We start from the raw sequence: 18,451 nt of genomic DNA, 5'->3' as shown, positions 1-18,451 counted from the left end.
TTCAACCCTGAATTAAAAACTGTCCTGCTGTCTCTAGGTACAGTAAGCTGGCAGCTGTTTTAAATAACCCTTGAGAGTGGTCAGGTTAAGGACTCAATTTATGACCTTATAAATTAACACAAGGAAACCTACTCCATAATGCAACAGACAATTCTATTTATAATACTTAATTAAGCCTCTCCAGTCTCTAACAAAACCCATTTGTGACCTTTCATTTCAACCTCACCCAAATGCAAGTCTCCTGAGATGATACGTGTTAATATGTGAATGTTGATTGAATTTGCTGGCATTATGGTTGGGCATTAAATAGCTGACAGTCTGGATAAATTAGCTCCTGATAGCTCACTAATCAAATGTAAGAAGAAAATGTCAAGTTGGGCAGCATTGATGAAACTCTTTATCAAAGCCCTGGGCTGGAGGGAGGTAGAAAGAAAGGAAAATGTCATGTCTAACATTGCCTGCAAACACTTGCTCTGAATTTCAGAAAATCTTGGCATCCAACAGAAAGTATCAGAATTGAATTGAAGGATGGCTGTGGGCAGCCATTCTTGGTGGTCTCATTTATCTGCTGTTTCCTCAGGCTGCCCTCTCTTAGCTTGATACAGAAAACCCAAAGTGATAAACAATCCAATGCTGTTTTACCTAAGATATAAAAAATAGTGGAGATATCTGGAAAATTGCAAGTAACTCAGAAAGCTACAAATTGTGGGTAATTTGGAGACATAGAAAGTCCTCCTGGGAACAGGCCCTAGAAGGAGAAAGGAAGCATATACTACGTGGACATTTCTGTGGTCCGTGGGAATTGCAGTGACCTGAACACAGAAATTCAGCCTTGTGGCCTGGCATTTCAGAATATGTGTGGAGAGTCTCATCAAGTTTTAGAATTGTTCAGGGAATTTTCATACGTCTTCCTGAATCAGGAAAATAGATTTCTTTCTTTTTCGTCCATCATATTCAAGAGTCAACATAATGTGATATTTCTGGCTCCACTGTGAGTCTTTAGGTAAGTTCGTCATTTCATTGCTCCAGTTTTCTCATCTGCAAATGGGAACCATAACAGCACCTACCTTATAAGGTTGTTGTGAGGAATAGAGTTAATACATATAAAGGCTTTACACAGTGCCTGGAGCGTGGTAAGCACCATGTAAGCCTTGGCTGTTATCCTCATAGCATCTCCATAAAATCTTTCTCCTGTGGGCTCTCTCCTTTCCCAGGGCCACTATAGCAGTCAGGTCAGGCTGTCATGACCTCTCTCCTGAATAAAATAGCTTCCTAATTTATTTCCTTATTCCAAATCCACATGTCTTCCAATACACTGTATGTGCGTGTGTGCTAAGTCACTTCAGTCGTGTCTGACTCTCTGCAACCCTATAGACTGTAGCCCGCCAGGCTCCTCTCTTCATGGGATTCTCCAGGCAAGAATACTGGAGTGGGTTGCCATGCCCTCCCCAGGGAATATTCCTGACCCAGGGATTGAACCCGTGTATTTTATGTCTCCTGCATTTGCAGGTGGGTTCTGTACCACTAGTACCACTGGGAAGCTACATCACACACATGCTGGAACCTAAATGCTTGAAAAATCTACTTCTGATTTTGTCCCTGTCTTATTCAGTGGTCTGCAGAGTTCATCAGATAAAGCCTAAATTCCTTAACCTTGATTTCAAGCCTCATTCTATCCCTCCCTTCTAACCCTAGTTCCACTTTCCAATTGTATATTTCACTGCTTCTTCTCATGAACTCTGTCCTGGAGCCACTTGGAGCTTGCACTGCAAGCTCCCTTGCTCTCCTCTACTTGTTATGGTATGTTTTTGCTTTTGTATGTGCGCTCACTGTTCCCTTCACTTGGAGTTCACTTTTCTTTGAATATCTTCTGGCTCAAATCTCAGCCATCCGTAAAAGCCAGGCCCAGTTGCCACTGCTTCACTGGGGCCTTTCCAGTTCTATCATTTAACTATCCCTCTCCTTCTCTGATCTCCAATATTATTGTTGTTTTAATTATCAACCCTAGTTACCTGCTATTACAGCTACTAATTCATATGCCCCCTATTCAGTATGTGCTATATCTTTAACCTCTGAGCCCTGTAGACAGAGGCGGCTTCTTTAGCGTGTCCTACTCAGAACTGTCGACAAGTGAATGCTATACACAGAGGAGGTGCTTGCTCTGCAAGCAAGAATGAAATATTAATACTATTAGTCTGTGACACTCTCCATCACCTTATCACTCTCTGTGTGAATGCCTATGGAAATACTTCAGCTTGAAAAAGTAAATGGGATGAAAAAAATCTTTTCAGCAGGAAAAACAAACATGCAAAATGTGCAATTGCTCCTCAAACAGCAGTTCGTATTTTGAGGAGAAGCAGTGACAAAAATATTTGGAATCCAGTACCTTTATATCTGGTTACTACAGCTGCGTTGACACTGAGAGGCTCTTGAAAGCTGACAGTGAGTGATGTGCTGCTGGTTACCATGAGACAAGCACTGGTGGGTGCTTCGGGGGCTCCTGGGACAGAAGGAGAAACACAAGGATCTTAACAGAGCAAATCCTTTTCAAACAATGTTCCTGTCTCTTCAAAGGATACCCTGAAACACACACGATGGAGACATTTGTTTGTAGAGCCTAATAGCTTTTGCCTTTGAGCATTTTCATTAGAAGTCTCAATGGCCTTTATTTGTTGCCATCGTGGTCTTATTTGAACATTAGAACATCTTCTGAAGGGGTAAATAATACCAGTTAAGCCTTCTCAAAGTATCTTAGAAACACAATAGAATATTGGGCTGGACCAGTGGAGAGGAGGTCAGAAAGTGTTAGCAGGAATCAATATTGTAGGTAGAACTACTTTTATGTAAATCATTTCACTGGAGCCTTTTTGCAACCCTGTTGGGTAGAAAGAATGAGTAACCACATCCACACTTTTAGGATGAGGAAACTTCAACCCAAAGAGGCCGAATTACTGGTTCAAGAACACAGTAAAGATATAGCTAGGATGAAAGTCCATGGCTTCAGATGCCCAATTCTGGGCTCTTCCCAGTATGGAATGCTAACTTGACTTGCTCTCACTCTGCCTCCCATGACATCAGATACTATTTTTCTAAGAAAGACTTCATGGGCAAATGTCATGCCCACTAACCCCAGGTTTTAAAGGACGTCTGTTACTCAGGGTACTTTTTGACACCCAGAAGATGTTTTTTAATTTAGAAAAAAATTTTAAAATGGCATCAAGTTAATGATTTGATGATTCTAGTATTATTTCTAGTATTAATCTATCCTAAATGAGATACAATGGTAAATGCATTTATTGAAACAGTTGCTGAAAATAATTTCAACAATTATTGAAATGCTTTTTATTTAAAGCATGTTATTAGCATTACTAAAGGGATTGTTAATATTAAAAGCAACCTTTCATGAATGTTACTTAAGCTATTTGCTTCAAGAGAAAGGATTAGGCCTAGATTTGGTAGTTAGAATACCATACTACAGAAAACAAGAATTTCTCTGCCTTTGGTGTTTATCAAGAAGCAGAGGCAGATAGTTCCCAAACTAAGGAACTGAGCTTTTCCTTATATTAAACATTTCAAGTCTAATTTTTTTGTTGTTTAAATAAGATCACCTTTTGGAATAAGAGTTTAATGTTTTACAAGTGTTCGGATTGTATATGAATTTTTATAGTAGGGTGACACTAAGCCGTGCCTTCCAATGCTAAGGAGTATTATCCTGAAACAAAGCTTTTCTTGAATTAACAAAAAGAACTGGTAAAGAGAATGGAAGTGCAGACAAAAGCATAATTCATAGGTTGGTTATCCTTCTCTGTTGGCTGTAGTAACTGAAGGTCAGTTTATATAAGCTGTATATAGTAGAGAGTTGAAAACAACTTAATCTTGAACTTGAAGCAGAAACTGGACAGATAGGCAAACAAGTATTTTTCCACCTCCACATCTCAAAATGAAGCCACTTAGGGAATCAGACCATCCAGGCCATTAGACACTAGGGTGTAGCGGGAGGAAGGAGCTAGATGAGTGTGACACGATGGAGGGCAGCCAACAGCATTAAAGCCTCATGGCTGTGGTCAAAGAACCTATCAGGAGCCAGAAAATCAAGCAAGACAAAAGCCCCTTTGACAGCCTCCCAGAACCCCTGCTCAAAGAGGCTGACAACGGCCATCCGTGATCCCTCGAGTGGCAAAAAATCAGCGAAAGAAGTCCTGCTGTCTCAAACCAGGGTTCAGTTAGTTAAACGAACAAGTCCTCTGCTTATACTCACTGGCATGTTCAAAGCCTGTTTTCATGCGTCTGTAGAGTCGGTACCTCCACTCCCAAGCTTTCAGCTGTTTCTCTTTCTCTGTGTTGTCCAGACTGAATCCTTCATTCTCCACCTGAGCAGACAGTTCGCTCACCCTCTCCTGGGCTTCCTGCACCAGTGTGTTGAGGTGTATAGATCGGCTTTCCAGGCTGACAACTGGAAGGAAAGAAATGGGCTGACTCGCTTTTTCTTTCTGGGCAAACGCTGCTTTGTTGACAGGGTATCTGGGAGTCTACTACGAGTTTTTAAAAATGCCTGGGGCAAGTGGAATCTATATTCATTATTAGCTATCTTACTGTGATAAGGTAAACATATCAGTTTAAGAGATTCCCATTGCCCTCTGGCCCAAATAGCTGCCTAGCAGAGGTCATTAGAATGCCGCTGGCAGAGGCCCACTTCTCTTTCATGGTGCACGTACTTGTTTCCGGATCTTCAGAGGTACAAACACTTACGGGCAAAAGATTGTAGGACTAGCAAGGTCTTAAGGAAAGTCATTCATGAGGCAAGTTGCATTCTGCGGAAGATGTGTTTTTGGTTTTTGCTGTGTTTTTGTTTTTGTAGAACCTGATCAAATCTTCTGTTTTTATACTCTTTCTAGCTCATAGGGATTTTACTTAGTGGTAATTTTGTTATTGTTAGTCAATTTATTTATTGCTAACAAAGTGAGAGTTGCTCAGTCCTGTCTGACTCTTGGCGACACCATGGACTATATAGTCCATGGAATTTTCCAGGCCAGAATACTGGAGTGGGTAGCCTATCCCTTCGCCAGGGGATCTTCCCAACCCAGGGATTGTTAACAAAGTGTTCCACTATTGCTGCCACAATAGAACCAGTGAGTCCTGATGGTTGGATGACTTGGGTGTGATCTTTGATCAATTCTACCCTTTAATTGTGCTCTGACTGTGCGAATGATTTCTAGAGATGCCCGTGCCCAAGAGAGCAAGTTATACTAACTCCTCTTGCCAAGAAAGGTTGTCAGGCTTGGTATTTTTTTTTAATTCAGTGTGTGTAATAATCTTTATTTGATTCACATCATATTATTTACCCAACCTGTGTGAGTGAACGTTCATGTCAGTGACAGAACATTTCAAATTCTTATGTCAGGTTGGGAGTCTGCTTCTTGCTGTCCAGTCATGGCACTCATGCATGTGAGGGCCTGCCTAGGTGGTCTCTTGGCCACTTCAGTGGAGCTCTTCCTGGTTAGTGATAAATAAGAGAAGAGAACCTTAGCATGCATAGGGTAGAGGATTACACAAATAATATAACAGAGCAGAACCAGGTTCTGCAGATCTGTCACCAAAACGTGTTTGACACCCTCTGTGACCAAAACAATATTTCCCCCTGGTGGGTGGGAAAGATATCTAACCATTTCATTCTTCGAATTAAGAGGGAAAATATTATGAAGATAACACAAAGTGAAAAATTTTAGGTGTATTTTGAAATGGAAATTAAGTGGTTATATATTCATATTGTCGTGTGTTCATAGGCATGTTTGCATTAATTACAGGAAATGAATACTAATTTATTATTGCCCCTGCTTACCATCAATCTAAATTTATTTACAGATGAAGTCAATGAAAAATTAGTTGAGTCTTTTTCGTTTTTTCTTTCTTTTTAAAGTTGCTGTTTAGAACACTCAGGACTGTGTTTTGCTGCAGATTTGTCATGGTTAATGCATGTTGCTGTAGCAGTCAATCATGTACTCTAAATACTGTCACACTTTTTTTTAAAGCCTCAGTCATGAGCCATGACAGAAAAATAAACAAACAAATATAGAGCTAAAAAACTCTTTCACTGAGAAGCTACACTATGCAGAACCCCTTGGGAAGGCTAAAGGAGGCCAGAATAAATGATAATGTAAGTGCTGTGGGTGTAGGGAAGCAATGATGCTGTATGAACACAGAGGTTCTGGAGAAAAAAAAAAAATACACATTCGCACACGCAGGCACATACTCCTGTGGAAAAATTGGCAATATTAGTAGCCTCAAGGTGCAATTTCCTGAAGCAGTGAGATTGACAAGTCAGTACTAAATGCTGTTAATTTAACTAACTTCAGATTAATGGTAGAGTCTGCTATGACTGAAGCCCTCAAACACAGTCTCATTATAGCCTTGCTGGGAAGGTCCTAAATATAGGCATTGACAGTTTAAAACAAATTCGTATACATTTGTGTATTTTTAGACATAGGTTAGGCGTCAGAGTTTGTGTCACAGTTTTCAGGTTGATTAATTGACCCAGTAACTGCACCCTTTACCCACTCCCCCCACCTTCTTCCACTCCAAATTATGGACAAAATGGGGGAATTGTCCTTGCTAAGTCATTCAGTGAGCTTTTTATTGTGAGCCTGATGTTTGAATTGCATGCATGCGTCAACACTTGGGCGATAGACACATGATTTATAAAAATAAATTTTTCTAATACTATGAAATCCCCCCTATTAATTTTTATATCCACAACAGTTATTACTGGTGTGAATTCCAGGTGGTATTTCAGATGGACAGCTTCTCTTGAGCTGTGCTTGGCTCCCCCTGAAATTTTTCCTGCTTTTCCTAGCACAACACATTTTGTTTCTAGACTTTTCCTTTATTCCTAGACTGAAGACTTGATGCTGTTTGAGTTGTAGGGGTAAAAGGACTCTGAATCTTTAAAATAAAGCATTCACCTCTTCATAGAATAACAAGAAAGATACAGAAAATTTTATGGCCGAGTAAGTTTTCCAAAATGGTTTAGCTACATGTGCTTCTCAAACTGAGACATCTAACTTACAACACAGTATGGTGGTGGTATTGTTGGAGTTCAGTGGATATCTCTGAAGTCTCAGAATAAATATGTCTGTCTTTCAGGAACATTGAATTTTCTAGGCAGATTTTGATGAAAGCAAATTATTTAGAAGTTAAAACAAGCTCTTCTCTTACGGAGAAGAGTGGAACATATTCCTAAAAAAATGAAGATTAGAAAAGAAAGATTATAGATCTCTTTCTCTCTTTTTTTTCCAGGCTAAGTTCCCAGGTGCCCCTGGGAATATACCTATTCACTTGCTTCCGTTAGAGGTAATTTCATGCACGAGTTGGAGAGGCACTAACTCAGCCAGTGGTTTCAAACCATTTCACCAAGCAAACCTTTTATTATTTTTATCCTATGGATTTTTTAATAGTTTAATAAAACACTCTCTCTTGAAAGATTTTCTTTATTGACTGCCAAATCAGCTGACTTAAAGTAATCATTTTTCTCCCTATTAATAATGACCTATATAACTACCAATAGAAGCATCTGTTCGGCATTAGATAATCAAACCTAACAAACTGAGTTAACGTTTTAAGGAAAAGCAGGTAAACATGATAATCATATTTAGACTGTGTAGTTTTATCTTGAGTAATGATGTGTCTGTTCAGCTTTTTGACACCTTGGAGATTGTTTGGGGAATCTCATTCCTATTTTTTCCACCCAGAATGAGAACGTTTTCAACCCCCTTATTTTTAAAGATAAACTGATATCCAGGGAGGTGGGATGATGTTCCAACTTAAAAACCTTAAACTCGGTGAACTTCCGCTAAACCCAAATGGAATGCAGATCAACCTATTCTTTATGTATTGCTCTTTTCTAAGTGCTATCTATTTGGCGCAAGATTGGTGAGCTTATGTTGGTGGTTCGTTTGGACAGAGAAACTAGGAAGGTTAACATCTATTCTGTGATCAATTTTCCTGCCTGTGACTTCCCTTCTTGGATCCATTCTCCCTTTACTTCTACTCTCTGAGTATTTTCCCCTTGAGTCCGGAACTCCGGGACCTGTTTGCGAGGTTTGGTCTTTTCATTCTTCCTGCAGTTGATCCCTTCCCCAGTCAGGCAGCTATCCCTCTGTGCAGCCATAGCCAGCATAATAGAGGGTCTGTGAGTGTGTGGTGAGCGGTTCGGCTGGGGCAAGACCACTTGGCTCCTGAAATAGGCTCCATGCTATTGTGGTGTTTAATTATCAACAGCATTTCTACCACCCAGTGTTTCTGAGTGGGTATTTGTTCTAAGACCTGCCCAGCTAATTAACTACTGGGGTGGGAACGGGGGGAGGGGCAGGAACTTGGTGTTCAAAGAATACAATTACGGTTACTGTTTAAATCCTGAGATAAGTAATAATCAGACCGAGTGGATTTTCTTCACCATCAGAATCTAACCTACTGACTGGCAACTACTTATTAGCCTTACATTTCTTAATTTTTTCCTTTTACCTTGCAATTGGTGAATTGGGGCCTAAATTGCTTAAAGCTTGAAAAATATAAAGAGTAAAATGTAAACTAATTTTAATTTTTTATTGACAATTCCAGGGAATGATTCATTTGGCTTACTTTAAAAAATACATTTGCCCATTACTAATGATACGCTATTTTGCAATGTAGTGATAACTTTTCTATTGTCATTGGCATTTCCCTTGTTTTCACTGATGAGAAATACGGGGCAATAAGATAATCATTTAAACTCAGTGGTAGAAGGATGTTTACCACTAGCCTTAGGTGCCTCTTGTATAGTACCCTTGGTTCTGTGCGATTTTCTTCATGAGGGGAACTCATTGCTCACCAGTGATTGTACACGGAAGACTCTCAGTTAGTACAGGTTTATATAATTTTTATTAAACCCATTGGTCTGTGTTATAGTTAAGAGGCACACAAACATAAATCAAATACTTGTTTTTATAAAATACCTTTGTGTTCTTCCATCAAAAAATAAAAATCTCTTGCCCCAGATACAAATGCTCTGTTTTAGCTTCCATTCAAAAAATATATTATATACTCAGTGGTGTCAATTTCAACCCTATCTTTAATTTCAAAGGAGAAAACAAGGTCACTTATGTATAAACCTTGCATTGTAAGCCAATATCCTCTGGGCCAACAAGAATAGCAGTTAATAAAATTTATCTTTGCTGATCATAAATGACTTGTGATTTCTAACAACCTCACAACTGACTTGTTTCCAGCTAGGAATGTCAAAAGAAGTAATATAGAGATATTTTAATAATTAAATGTTTTTTAATTAAAAAAAACTCAAAACATAAGTTGCAATTTACCTGTCTTAATAAGATTCAGGGCTCAAAATTCACTTGGGTCTCAACCCGTTCTTATTTTCAGGTTTTCCCAAGGACTTTGAGAGTGTGATTCCCAAAACGTTTTAGTGATTTGGAGATTGAACGTTTCATTTCAATTACTGTGAACTTTCTTCTCTTAGAACTCACTACAACTTGGACATGGGGCTCTGGAATGTTTTTCTCTGATACTTTCAGCAGAATGTGGACACACAAAGTCCACATTATATAGTGTATATTGTAATGGTTGCTCTTTAAGAAGCTAGAGCTATTGACATAGAGAGACTTTCTGCCCACGTCTCCCAAACTCCAAGGGGCAAATGGACATTTTCTCTGAAACAAACACACAAAATAATTGAAGAACTTATTTAGAAAATCCAAAGCAGATTTCTCAATAATGTCATAGAGGGGTTAAAGATGAAATAAGATAGCTGTAACTTCTGCTTATTTTTTAGTACTGTCCAATAGAAATACAGTGTGTCACATCATTTAAAAATTCCTAGGAGTGACATTAAAAAAGCAAAAAGAAATAAGTGAAATTAATTTTCATGATATATTTAACTTAATAGATCCAAACAGTATCATTTCAACATGGAATCAGTATAAAATTATTAATTATATATATATATGGTATTTAAGCCCTAAAAATTCATTGTAATTTTACATTTAAAACACATTTTAATTTGGACTGGACACATTTCAAGTACTCGACAGTCGTATGTCTATGCCTGACAGTGTAGTTTTAGAACACAAAATCCTACAAACTTTAAAAAGTGCTTACATTGGACAGTGTTTTCACAGCACAGACCATACAACAGATGGGTAAAATATTTAAATTCTCTACCAGAAAATCCTGGCTTGTTTTATTTTGTTTCTGAGAGTTATATTGGCTAACAATTTATTTGACCATTTACAACGTGCCAGGGAAATGTTTTAAACCTATTGCGTTTGATTCTCAACAATCTTAGATAGGTAGTAGAGGAGCCAGCCTTTAAGAGACCCCTTAGTGATCTCGCTGTCCTAGTTTTCACACCTTGTACCAGAGCTGATCTGCGCTGGGCATCAAGATCAGCAAGATTCAGCAAAAGTGATAACATATCACCTCTGGTGTTAGGTTACAAAAGAGACTGGTGCTTCCATCTAGGTTGGTCTCTCCCTCTCTTAAATAATGTCCTCTAGGGGAAGCCAAGGAGAAGGCAATGGCACCCCACTCCAGCACTCTTGCCTGGAAAATCCCATGGATGGAGGAGCCTGGTGGGCTGCAGTCCATGGGGTCGCTAAGAGTCGGACAAGACTCACCGACTTCACTTTCAGTTTTCACTTTCATGCATTGGAGAAGGAAATGGCAACCCACTCCCGTGTTCTTGCCTGGAGAATCCCAGGGACGGGGGAGCCTGGTGGGCTACCGTCTATGGGGTCGCACAGAGGCGGACACGACTGAAGTGACTTAGCAGCAGCGGCAGCAGCAGGGGAAGTCAATTGCCATGGTAGGGAGCAGTGCAATGCAGAGGCGCATACAGGAAGGAACACAGACCTCTCACCAGCAGTCACTGGAGTAAGTTTGGAAGTGGATCCTCTGGCGCAATCCTGTCTTTAGAGCAGACCAGTGGTTATGTTGGTCGAGTTGAGGGACAGAAGCCTGGACAGTGAGTGTGTGCATGTGCACATGTGGTGTTGGGTTGGCCAACAAAGGTATCTTTATACCTTATGCATGTTTTAATTTTGGGAAAGGAGAATACATTCAGTGTTGCAGGAATATTTAAAAATTAAAAAGAAAAGAATGAAAGAACAGTTATCAACTCTTGAAAAGCAAGTGACTGGAACTTAGGCTATGGACACCTGATGTCTAAAAAATTATTTGGAAATAAAAGAGGTAAATTCACTTGATATTTAGTAAAATTATTCCCTTCGAAATTAATAAGGTATTCACACCCTTCAAAAGAAGTAGAAGTAGTCTTGGGATTTATTCAGTTCAACTAAACACATATTTGTCAAGTGCCTACTCTTTGATGGGGATAGAGTGACCAATGAGACAAATTTTGCTCTTTGGAGTTGACATTCTAAGGCAGAGGAGAGAGAAAATAAGGAAATCAAAACAGTGAGAAAATATTGTATAGTGATTTCAGTGCTATGCAGAAAACTAAAATAAACTAATGTGATCAGAAGTGGCTTTACTTGCAGAATAAACTCTTAAGACCTATGTACAACTCTATGCCACCCAGTTCCTCTCACTCAAGCATGGAGGTCAACTGCCTAGGGAGGATGGCCTGAACCCAAGCAAGCTTGCATGAGCCATACATAAACCTCTGTGGTAAGTTCACTGAAACTGGGGGAGGGTATTTTTGTTACTACAGCAAAGTCTAGCCTAATACACTTATCTACATAAAAATGAAATAGGTAAAATCTTGTTTAAAAAATTGGCCTCCCATGCCCAAAACAGTGGATATGGAGAACAGTTCTTGCCTTACATCCTTTTTTTAATATACTTTCTATTGCTGCTCCCAACATCTTTAAATTGCTAAAAGAGACTAAAGATCCCCATAAACTCAAGGTGAAAAAAAAAAAAAAAAGAAAGAGACTTTAGACCCTGGACGTGGTGGCCAAAGAAAGCCTCTCTTGAAGATGTGAAATTTGAACTGAAATGTTAAGAAGGAGTTGGCAATGTAATGATCAAGATTAAAAGCACTCAATCTTTTCAAGCATGGAGAATAGCCATACAAAGGCCCTCTAATAAGATAGTGAGGTGTGTTTAAGGAATGGAATGGAGGTTTGCGTATCACAGGTGAGGGCTTAGCAGTATGGGATAAGGTTTGAGGAGGAGCAAGTTCATAAGTCAGGGTGATGGTTTGTACATCTATTTTAATGAAGCAGACAAAAATATCTGGGGACACATTCTAGAGACCTGCTTAAGCCTTGTCCTTTACATAGTTTTAATGGCTGAAAATCATTGTCTTTTGAGGGTGGATTTGATTTCAGGAAACCTCTCTAAATCATTGGAAGCCACGTCTGGTAAACAGGGAGGGTGATGACGCTGAGCAATGCTGTTTTGGAACAAAAATCAGGTGTGACTCTGAGCAACGAGTCAGATTTTCTCATAAACTGGCTCTGAGGACAAATCTCGAAGTGTTTAGGGCAATGGCAGCACTGTTGAGGCAAGCGTGGGGTCTCCCATGAGGACCCTGTTACAGGATAACGTTCGTGTGGACTGTAGCCTTCCTGGTGTGTTTGTTTACATAAAGCCAGCCTCATTAGTTTATAGTCACACCTCTTAGACGTGCCCTGAACCAGTCCCAGCACCAGCATGGACCCTCGACTACTGCAGAAACGAGTGGTGCATCCTGACAAGGCTGCCAGATTTTGACATTGGTGTCTGCACCACACTCAGATGACAGCTACTCTGCGATCTCATTTTATGAAGTAACGGAACATAACTAATGCTGGGAGACATTTCCTAGTGCCACAGGCAGTATCCAAGGGAAAGCAAGAGAGAGGAGTTCACAGTGGAATGCAGAGAGGGAGGAGAGGGTCGGGGCAGAAGGGAGAATGCAGCTATAGGAAAGGGCAGAAAGAAGAACAGTCTGCCATGTGATTAATCAGTGTAAAAACAAAAAGTCAGGCTATGTCTGCAACCAAATTTCAAAACAGTGCCTGGAAGACACAGTAATAGCAGCAACAGAAGGTTCCCCACAGTGTAAATTACTGGAAGACAAAGTTTTCTTCATGCATTGTGTGTGTGAATGCGCATGTATGTGTGCGAAAATTCAATACCTGTGATTCCCAACAGCATAAGACAGGTCTTAACATTTCACCTGAAAATTTCTCAGCTCCTACTGTGTGCCAGGTGTTGGGATCGAAAGATGAGATAACATTCATGTGAGTGGCCAGATTTGCATATGGTAGGTGTCCAAAAATAACTAGTTTCTTTATGATCACTGTTTATACAGCCTATGCTGTGCTGTGCTCAGCCACTCAGTCAGGTCCGACTCTGCCTCCCAGGCTCCTCTGTCCATGGGGAAAGCCTAAATGATGCCAAGTAGGTAGCAACCTCAGAAAAGCACCAATGATTCAGTAAACTCCTCTGGAGACTGTGGAAGTGTGAGTCCAAGGGGAGGGCAGGATAGGAGTTGGAATAAGGGAGGGGTTTATGACAGGGGACTTTCAGATACGGAGCAAGTCTTTCTCAGATAGCAGTGGTTCAACTGAGTATGTGTTATAGCAAGGGGGATACTGAGCGGGTTAAAAAATCAAAAAGATAGTCCCCAGGTATCCTGAAGTACCTCTGTGCATTAGTTTTCCTAGGTCTGGTCCTTTGAGATTCTGGGCCTGTTTCCTAAGCTCGGCACACCTATGTGGGATTCTACTTCAATAATGGCTCATGTTTTCTTCTAGAAGGAATGAATATTACTTTGTGCTGCTCACCTAAAGGTGGGAGGAACAGAAAAAAGTTGCCAAATAAAGACAGTTGATTCATCTAACGAGCAGGCTGAAGTTCTGTATATATTTAACCTTGGGGCAGTGTGCAAATTTGGGTGGCCGCTTCTGGCGCTTCGCTTACGAATAAGGAAATGTTCATGGCTGAATTTTGAGCCATGTTTATTAAGAACAGCTCCATATAGCTCTATGAATGGAGGGGTTAAAACCTGGACAACGTGCCTGACCAATGGCTTAGGAGGTTAAGTCCCCAAACACATGTGTGTTTTTATGATTCCTGTTTTGAAATGGAGACAAATACAGAGGACTTTCTTCTGAATTATGTCCAAATCTTTGGTTGGCATAATGAAAAGAGTATTGGGCTGTTTTCAGAAGGGAACACACAGGGGAAGGGAAGACAGAAATTTTACCCTGTTAGAAATCCTGAATATTTGACAGGCAATAGAAGACGAACAGGTGGAGGAGAGTCAGGGAAGAAAGGAACTGAATACCCACATTGTGTCAGGAAGTGGGCTAATACTTTTCTACAAACACCTAAAACATTTAATACTAAATACTAAATACATTTAATACTAAATACCAAAGCATTTAATATAGAAGATCTGGGTTCAAATTGTGGGTCCACCACTTATTAGCTTTGGAGCACTGGATGAATTATTGGTCTTTTGTTATTTCGGGCAACTCTCATCTCACAAACCAGTGGTCAGGATCAAATGTAAGCAAAAGCATTTTCGCAATGTGTAAAATACTCTAAGAACTGAAGACCTCATTGTTAGTGGTATTATTTTTACTCTTCTATCCTGCCTCTACTGCTTCTGTGGAACAGTTTGCAACAGGTGCTTGCTTACCTGGTTCTAGCTGCCAGACTGTTTTTCTCATGGGCTGACTCATACTCACGCACAGAAGCAATTTGATTTCTTTTATACTTGATATATAAAGTGAATTAAAAATCCCTGAAAACAGATTGTGTTCTTCTATCCTGCTTTTTTTCCAACAGAAATGGCAGCTCAGGGCACAGAACAGAACAAAGAAACACACAATGGAATTTTAGCAAATAGCAAAAAGGAAAAGGGAAAGGGGCCCAGTGGCCACAGCCTTCCATACTGGTTACTTGCAAAGAGAATAAATTTGCACAGCAGGACCCCAGGTATGGTATCCCACACACTTGGACTTCAATCCTTGACGCCCTTATTCATTTGCTCGATGTGTGACCTTTGGTCAGTCACATAACCTCTCAGAATCACAAATTCCTCTTCTTCAAAATGGAGTTAATAACATTATCCTGAAGGGCCAGTGTGAAAACTGGAGAGAATGTACGTGGAGATTTCATAGGCCCTCAATCAGCTGTCCTTTGCCATTCTTCCACACGTGGGAGTCTATACACGATCCTGTCTCTTTAACTTTTTGGGTGGCCGAGGTGACTTAGGTATCATATTACCCGGAGGCTAAAAGCTGGGTTTCTCTCTCACTATCCTTTACAACTTGGTGATGATAATGTGGTTATCATCCCACAGGGAATGAGGAAAAACCAGGGATCTTTTCAATGAATTTTCTTTTGGTTTAACTAGATATTTAGTACTTGGGTTCTTTTATGGAGATTTAATTATGCACAAAGGGGATTGAGGGGGATTGGGAGTCTTACTGGTTTCGTGGAAAATGCAGACATTTTTTTGTAGCGTCTCAGGTAAGTAAGAGTAATGTTTCATCCAGCTCGGTGCAGGCAACATCTGGATGAATGGTCTCCTTGTTCCTATAGAATGGGGCTCAGTCTGCATTCTCTGTGTTCAGACCCCTTGATTCTCTCTCCACTGCTCTCTCACTGACATTATTGCAACATAAATTGGAAGGCAGCAAATAAACCTTTCTCATTTCTTCCATCCTTCTTTGCCCATCCATCCAAACCCTCCAGTTCCACTAAAAAGAAGCTGCACTTTTGACGAAGGAGCTCTTACTGAAGAGCCCCATGCTACTGAACCCAAGTCCTCATTCTTTTTGACATGGATGTGGTGAGCTTAGCATTTTTAAAAGAAAGAGTTTTCTGATACAAGGATCTGCCTCTGTACCTAGTCTTTGGGTGGCGGGGTTTTATGAAATTTAGGAGCATAGATGTGACCTCTAATTATATATTTCTTCTCTTTCAGCCTTCTGGGTCTCACCACTTGGAAGTGAGTGAATCAGTATTAGTCAAACTAACAATTTGATGAGTTTACTTTTTTCTTTTAGGAAACATAAAAACGGTGGCTCAGAGCCACTGTGGTCATTGGGTCAGAGAGTTTGCACCTAGGGGAATGTGAGTGCCTACCTCAGAATGTTGTGTGAGGATTAAAGGAGTCAATACATGTAAAGTGCTCAGAATAGTGCCTGGCACAGGGCAAGGGCTGTGTGATTTTATCCCATCCACTCCTGGGCAGGGTCGATGGCCCCAGAGCAGCTCCCTTTGGCAAGTACTATCAGCTCTACTTCAAAATACATTCAGAAAGAAGCCATTCACAAAAGACCACATATTAAATGCTTCCATTTATGTGAAATGTCCAGAATAGGCAAATCTATAGAAATACAAAGTAGCTGTCCAGGGCTGAGAGGAGTGGGCAGTTGGGGGTGTGATAGCAGAAGGGTATGGGGTTTCTTTGGGGGTGATGAAAATGGTCTACAATTGATTGTGGTGATGGTTGCACAAGCCTGTGCAACTAAAAATCTTTACATTATACATGATAAGGGGGTGAATTGTATGGCACGTAAATTATATTTCAATAAAGCTGTTAAAAAAGACATCCAGAATTCCACCCCTGCTCACCATCAATGTCACCACTGTGGTAATCCAAGTAACTGGCATCTGTCTCCTGGACCATTAGAATGGCCTCCTAGCTGGTTTTTACAATTTCACAGTTGCTCTCATCACTGTGTCTTCTCTGCAGAGCACTGCAGGGATCTTTTAAAACGTAAAGCAGAATGTCTTTCTTTTTTTTTTGCCACGTCATGTGGCTTGCAGGATCTTAGTTCCCCGACAGGGATTGAACCTGGGTCCTAGCAGTGAAAGTGCGGAGTTCTAACCATGGGACTGCCAGCGAATTCCCCAGAAGGTGTCTTTCATCTGCTTAAACCATTTCCCTATGTCTCTATCACACAATCAAAGTGAAGCATCTCACCATGGCCTCTCTAATCCCGAACGATCTGGTCCTGGTGACGTCTCCCTCGGCCATCACTCTCCCCTGTGTTCATTTTGCTTTAGCCACTCTGGCCTTCTTGTTCTTCAGAAACATGGCAGTCTCATTCCTGCCTGCCTCAGAACCTTTCTACCTGCCATTCACTCTGCCTAGAATTAGCCCCCAGATCTTCTCATGGATCATTCCTTGCTATCATCTAGGACTAGGAGCAAGTGTCACTACATCAGAGAGACTCCTCTTGCCCAATTCTATTAAAATAGTCCCACTCTATCCATCTCTACCCATTCATTCACTTTATTTCTTCATAGTGTTTATCACCATTTGAATTTATATTTGATTTATTTTCTGGCTTGTTGGAAACCTCCTCCACTGGAATATAAGTTCTATAAATGCAGAGATTTTATCTTGCTCACCACTACACTCCAAATACGTAGAACATGGCCTTTCTTTGGTGTTTGTTGATTAAGTGAATAAATGGAGCCACCATATTGACTGTGAATAGAAAGACACTAACACACACACACACTCATTCTTTTTTCTATCTCATTCTTTTCTCTGTGTATACTTCCTGTGCTATATAGCCTTGTTTGGAGTATTTTGCATATCTTAAAACTTGCATTCAATTCTTAAGAGGAAGTTCCTTTGAGGTTCCTGTTCAATACCACTCCGTATATTCTATTTAAAGTGTAACTGGATGTTTAGACATATAAGCACCATCACTATCTGCATGACAGTTTATGAAAACGTGTAAAGGATTTCAGAGCCTATGGTTAGTCAATCATTCTTTCCAACGGCCAGTAATGACTACTTCCGTGGTATAAAACTGGGGTCTGGCCTTAATAGTATATGTTTTATTCTCAAGTTTACTTACAGTGTGGACTTTCTCGGGCCCCTGTCTTCAGAAGAATCCTAGCAATGGGTACATTGTTGGTCATGATGGCAATATCCAGAGGTGTCAACCCCTCACTGTTAGGTGTGTTGAGATCTAGTTCTTCTGGTGTGTACTGATACAGGAGGATCTGCACAGCATCCATATCTTGCTGTTCAACTGCTTCAAACATGGCTTCATTGCCCTGGAAGTTCTGGAGAAGAATGAAGTAGGTTAGCACAGTTTCATCAACCAGCTTGTCTTCGTGGCCTGGCTGTTGTAGATTTCAGGGACTGCTTCAGGGACTACATTTCCACTTGTAAGTGGTATGATGGTGGTGGTGGTTTAGTCACTAAGTCCTGTCCGATTCTTGCTACCGCATGGACTGTAGCTGACCAGGCTCCTCTGTCCATGGGATTTCCAAGGCAAGAATACTGGAGTGGGTAGCCATTTCCTTCTCCAGGGGATCTTCCTGACCCAGGAATCGAACCTGGGTTTCCTGCATTGCAGGCGGATTCTTTACCGACTGAGCCACCAGAGAAGCCCCTTTACGCCCAGGTCTCTAAAGCAAACACTGTTGGGCCCTCCCTCCGTCTTTCTAACGAGCACTGAAAAGATCTGTA

At 40.6% G+C, this 18,451-nt stretch overlaps 1 protein-coding gene across 5 annotated transcripts in view; it reads right to left on the bottom strand.

Moving 5' to 3' along the window:
• ANKFN1 (ankyrin repeat and fibronectin type III domain containing 1) overlaps positions 1-18,451 on the bottom strand; it is a 486,838-nt gene that overhangs the window by 149,728 nt on the left and 318,659 nt on the right. For all 5 annotated transcript variants that reach the window (XM_070772500.1, XM_070772498.1, XM_070772499.1 and 2 more), the window contains 3 exons: positions 17,832-18,042; positions 4,259-4,453; positions 2,387-2,500 (listed from right to left, as the gene is read on the bottom strand). In XM_070772500.1, coding sequence (XP_070628601.1) covers positions 2,387-2,500; positions 4,259-4,453; positions 17,832-18,042 — 520 coding nt within the window. The remainder of the gene's footprint in view (positions 1-2,386; positions 2,501-4,258; positions 4,454-17,831; positions 18,043-18,451) is intronic.

This window comes from Bos indicus, chromosome 19 (assembly GCF_029378745.1).
Source record: "Bos indicus isolate NIAB-ARS_2022 breed Sahiwal x Tharparkar chromosome 19, NIAB-ARS_B.indTharparkar_mat_pri_1.0, whole genome shotgun sequence".
Classification (NCBI taxonomy): Eukaryota; Metazoa; Chordata; class Mammalia; order Artiodactyla; family Bovidae; genus Bos; species Bos indicus.
Note: the sequence above shows the minus strand (reverse complement) of the source record. Positions and strands in the feature narration are given on the sequence as shown.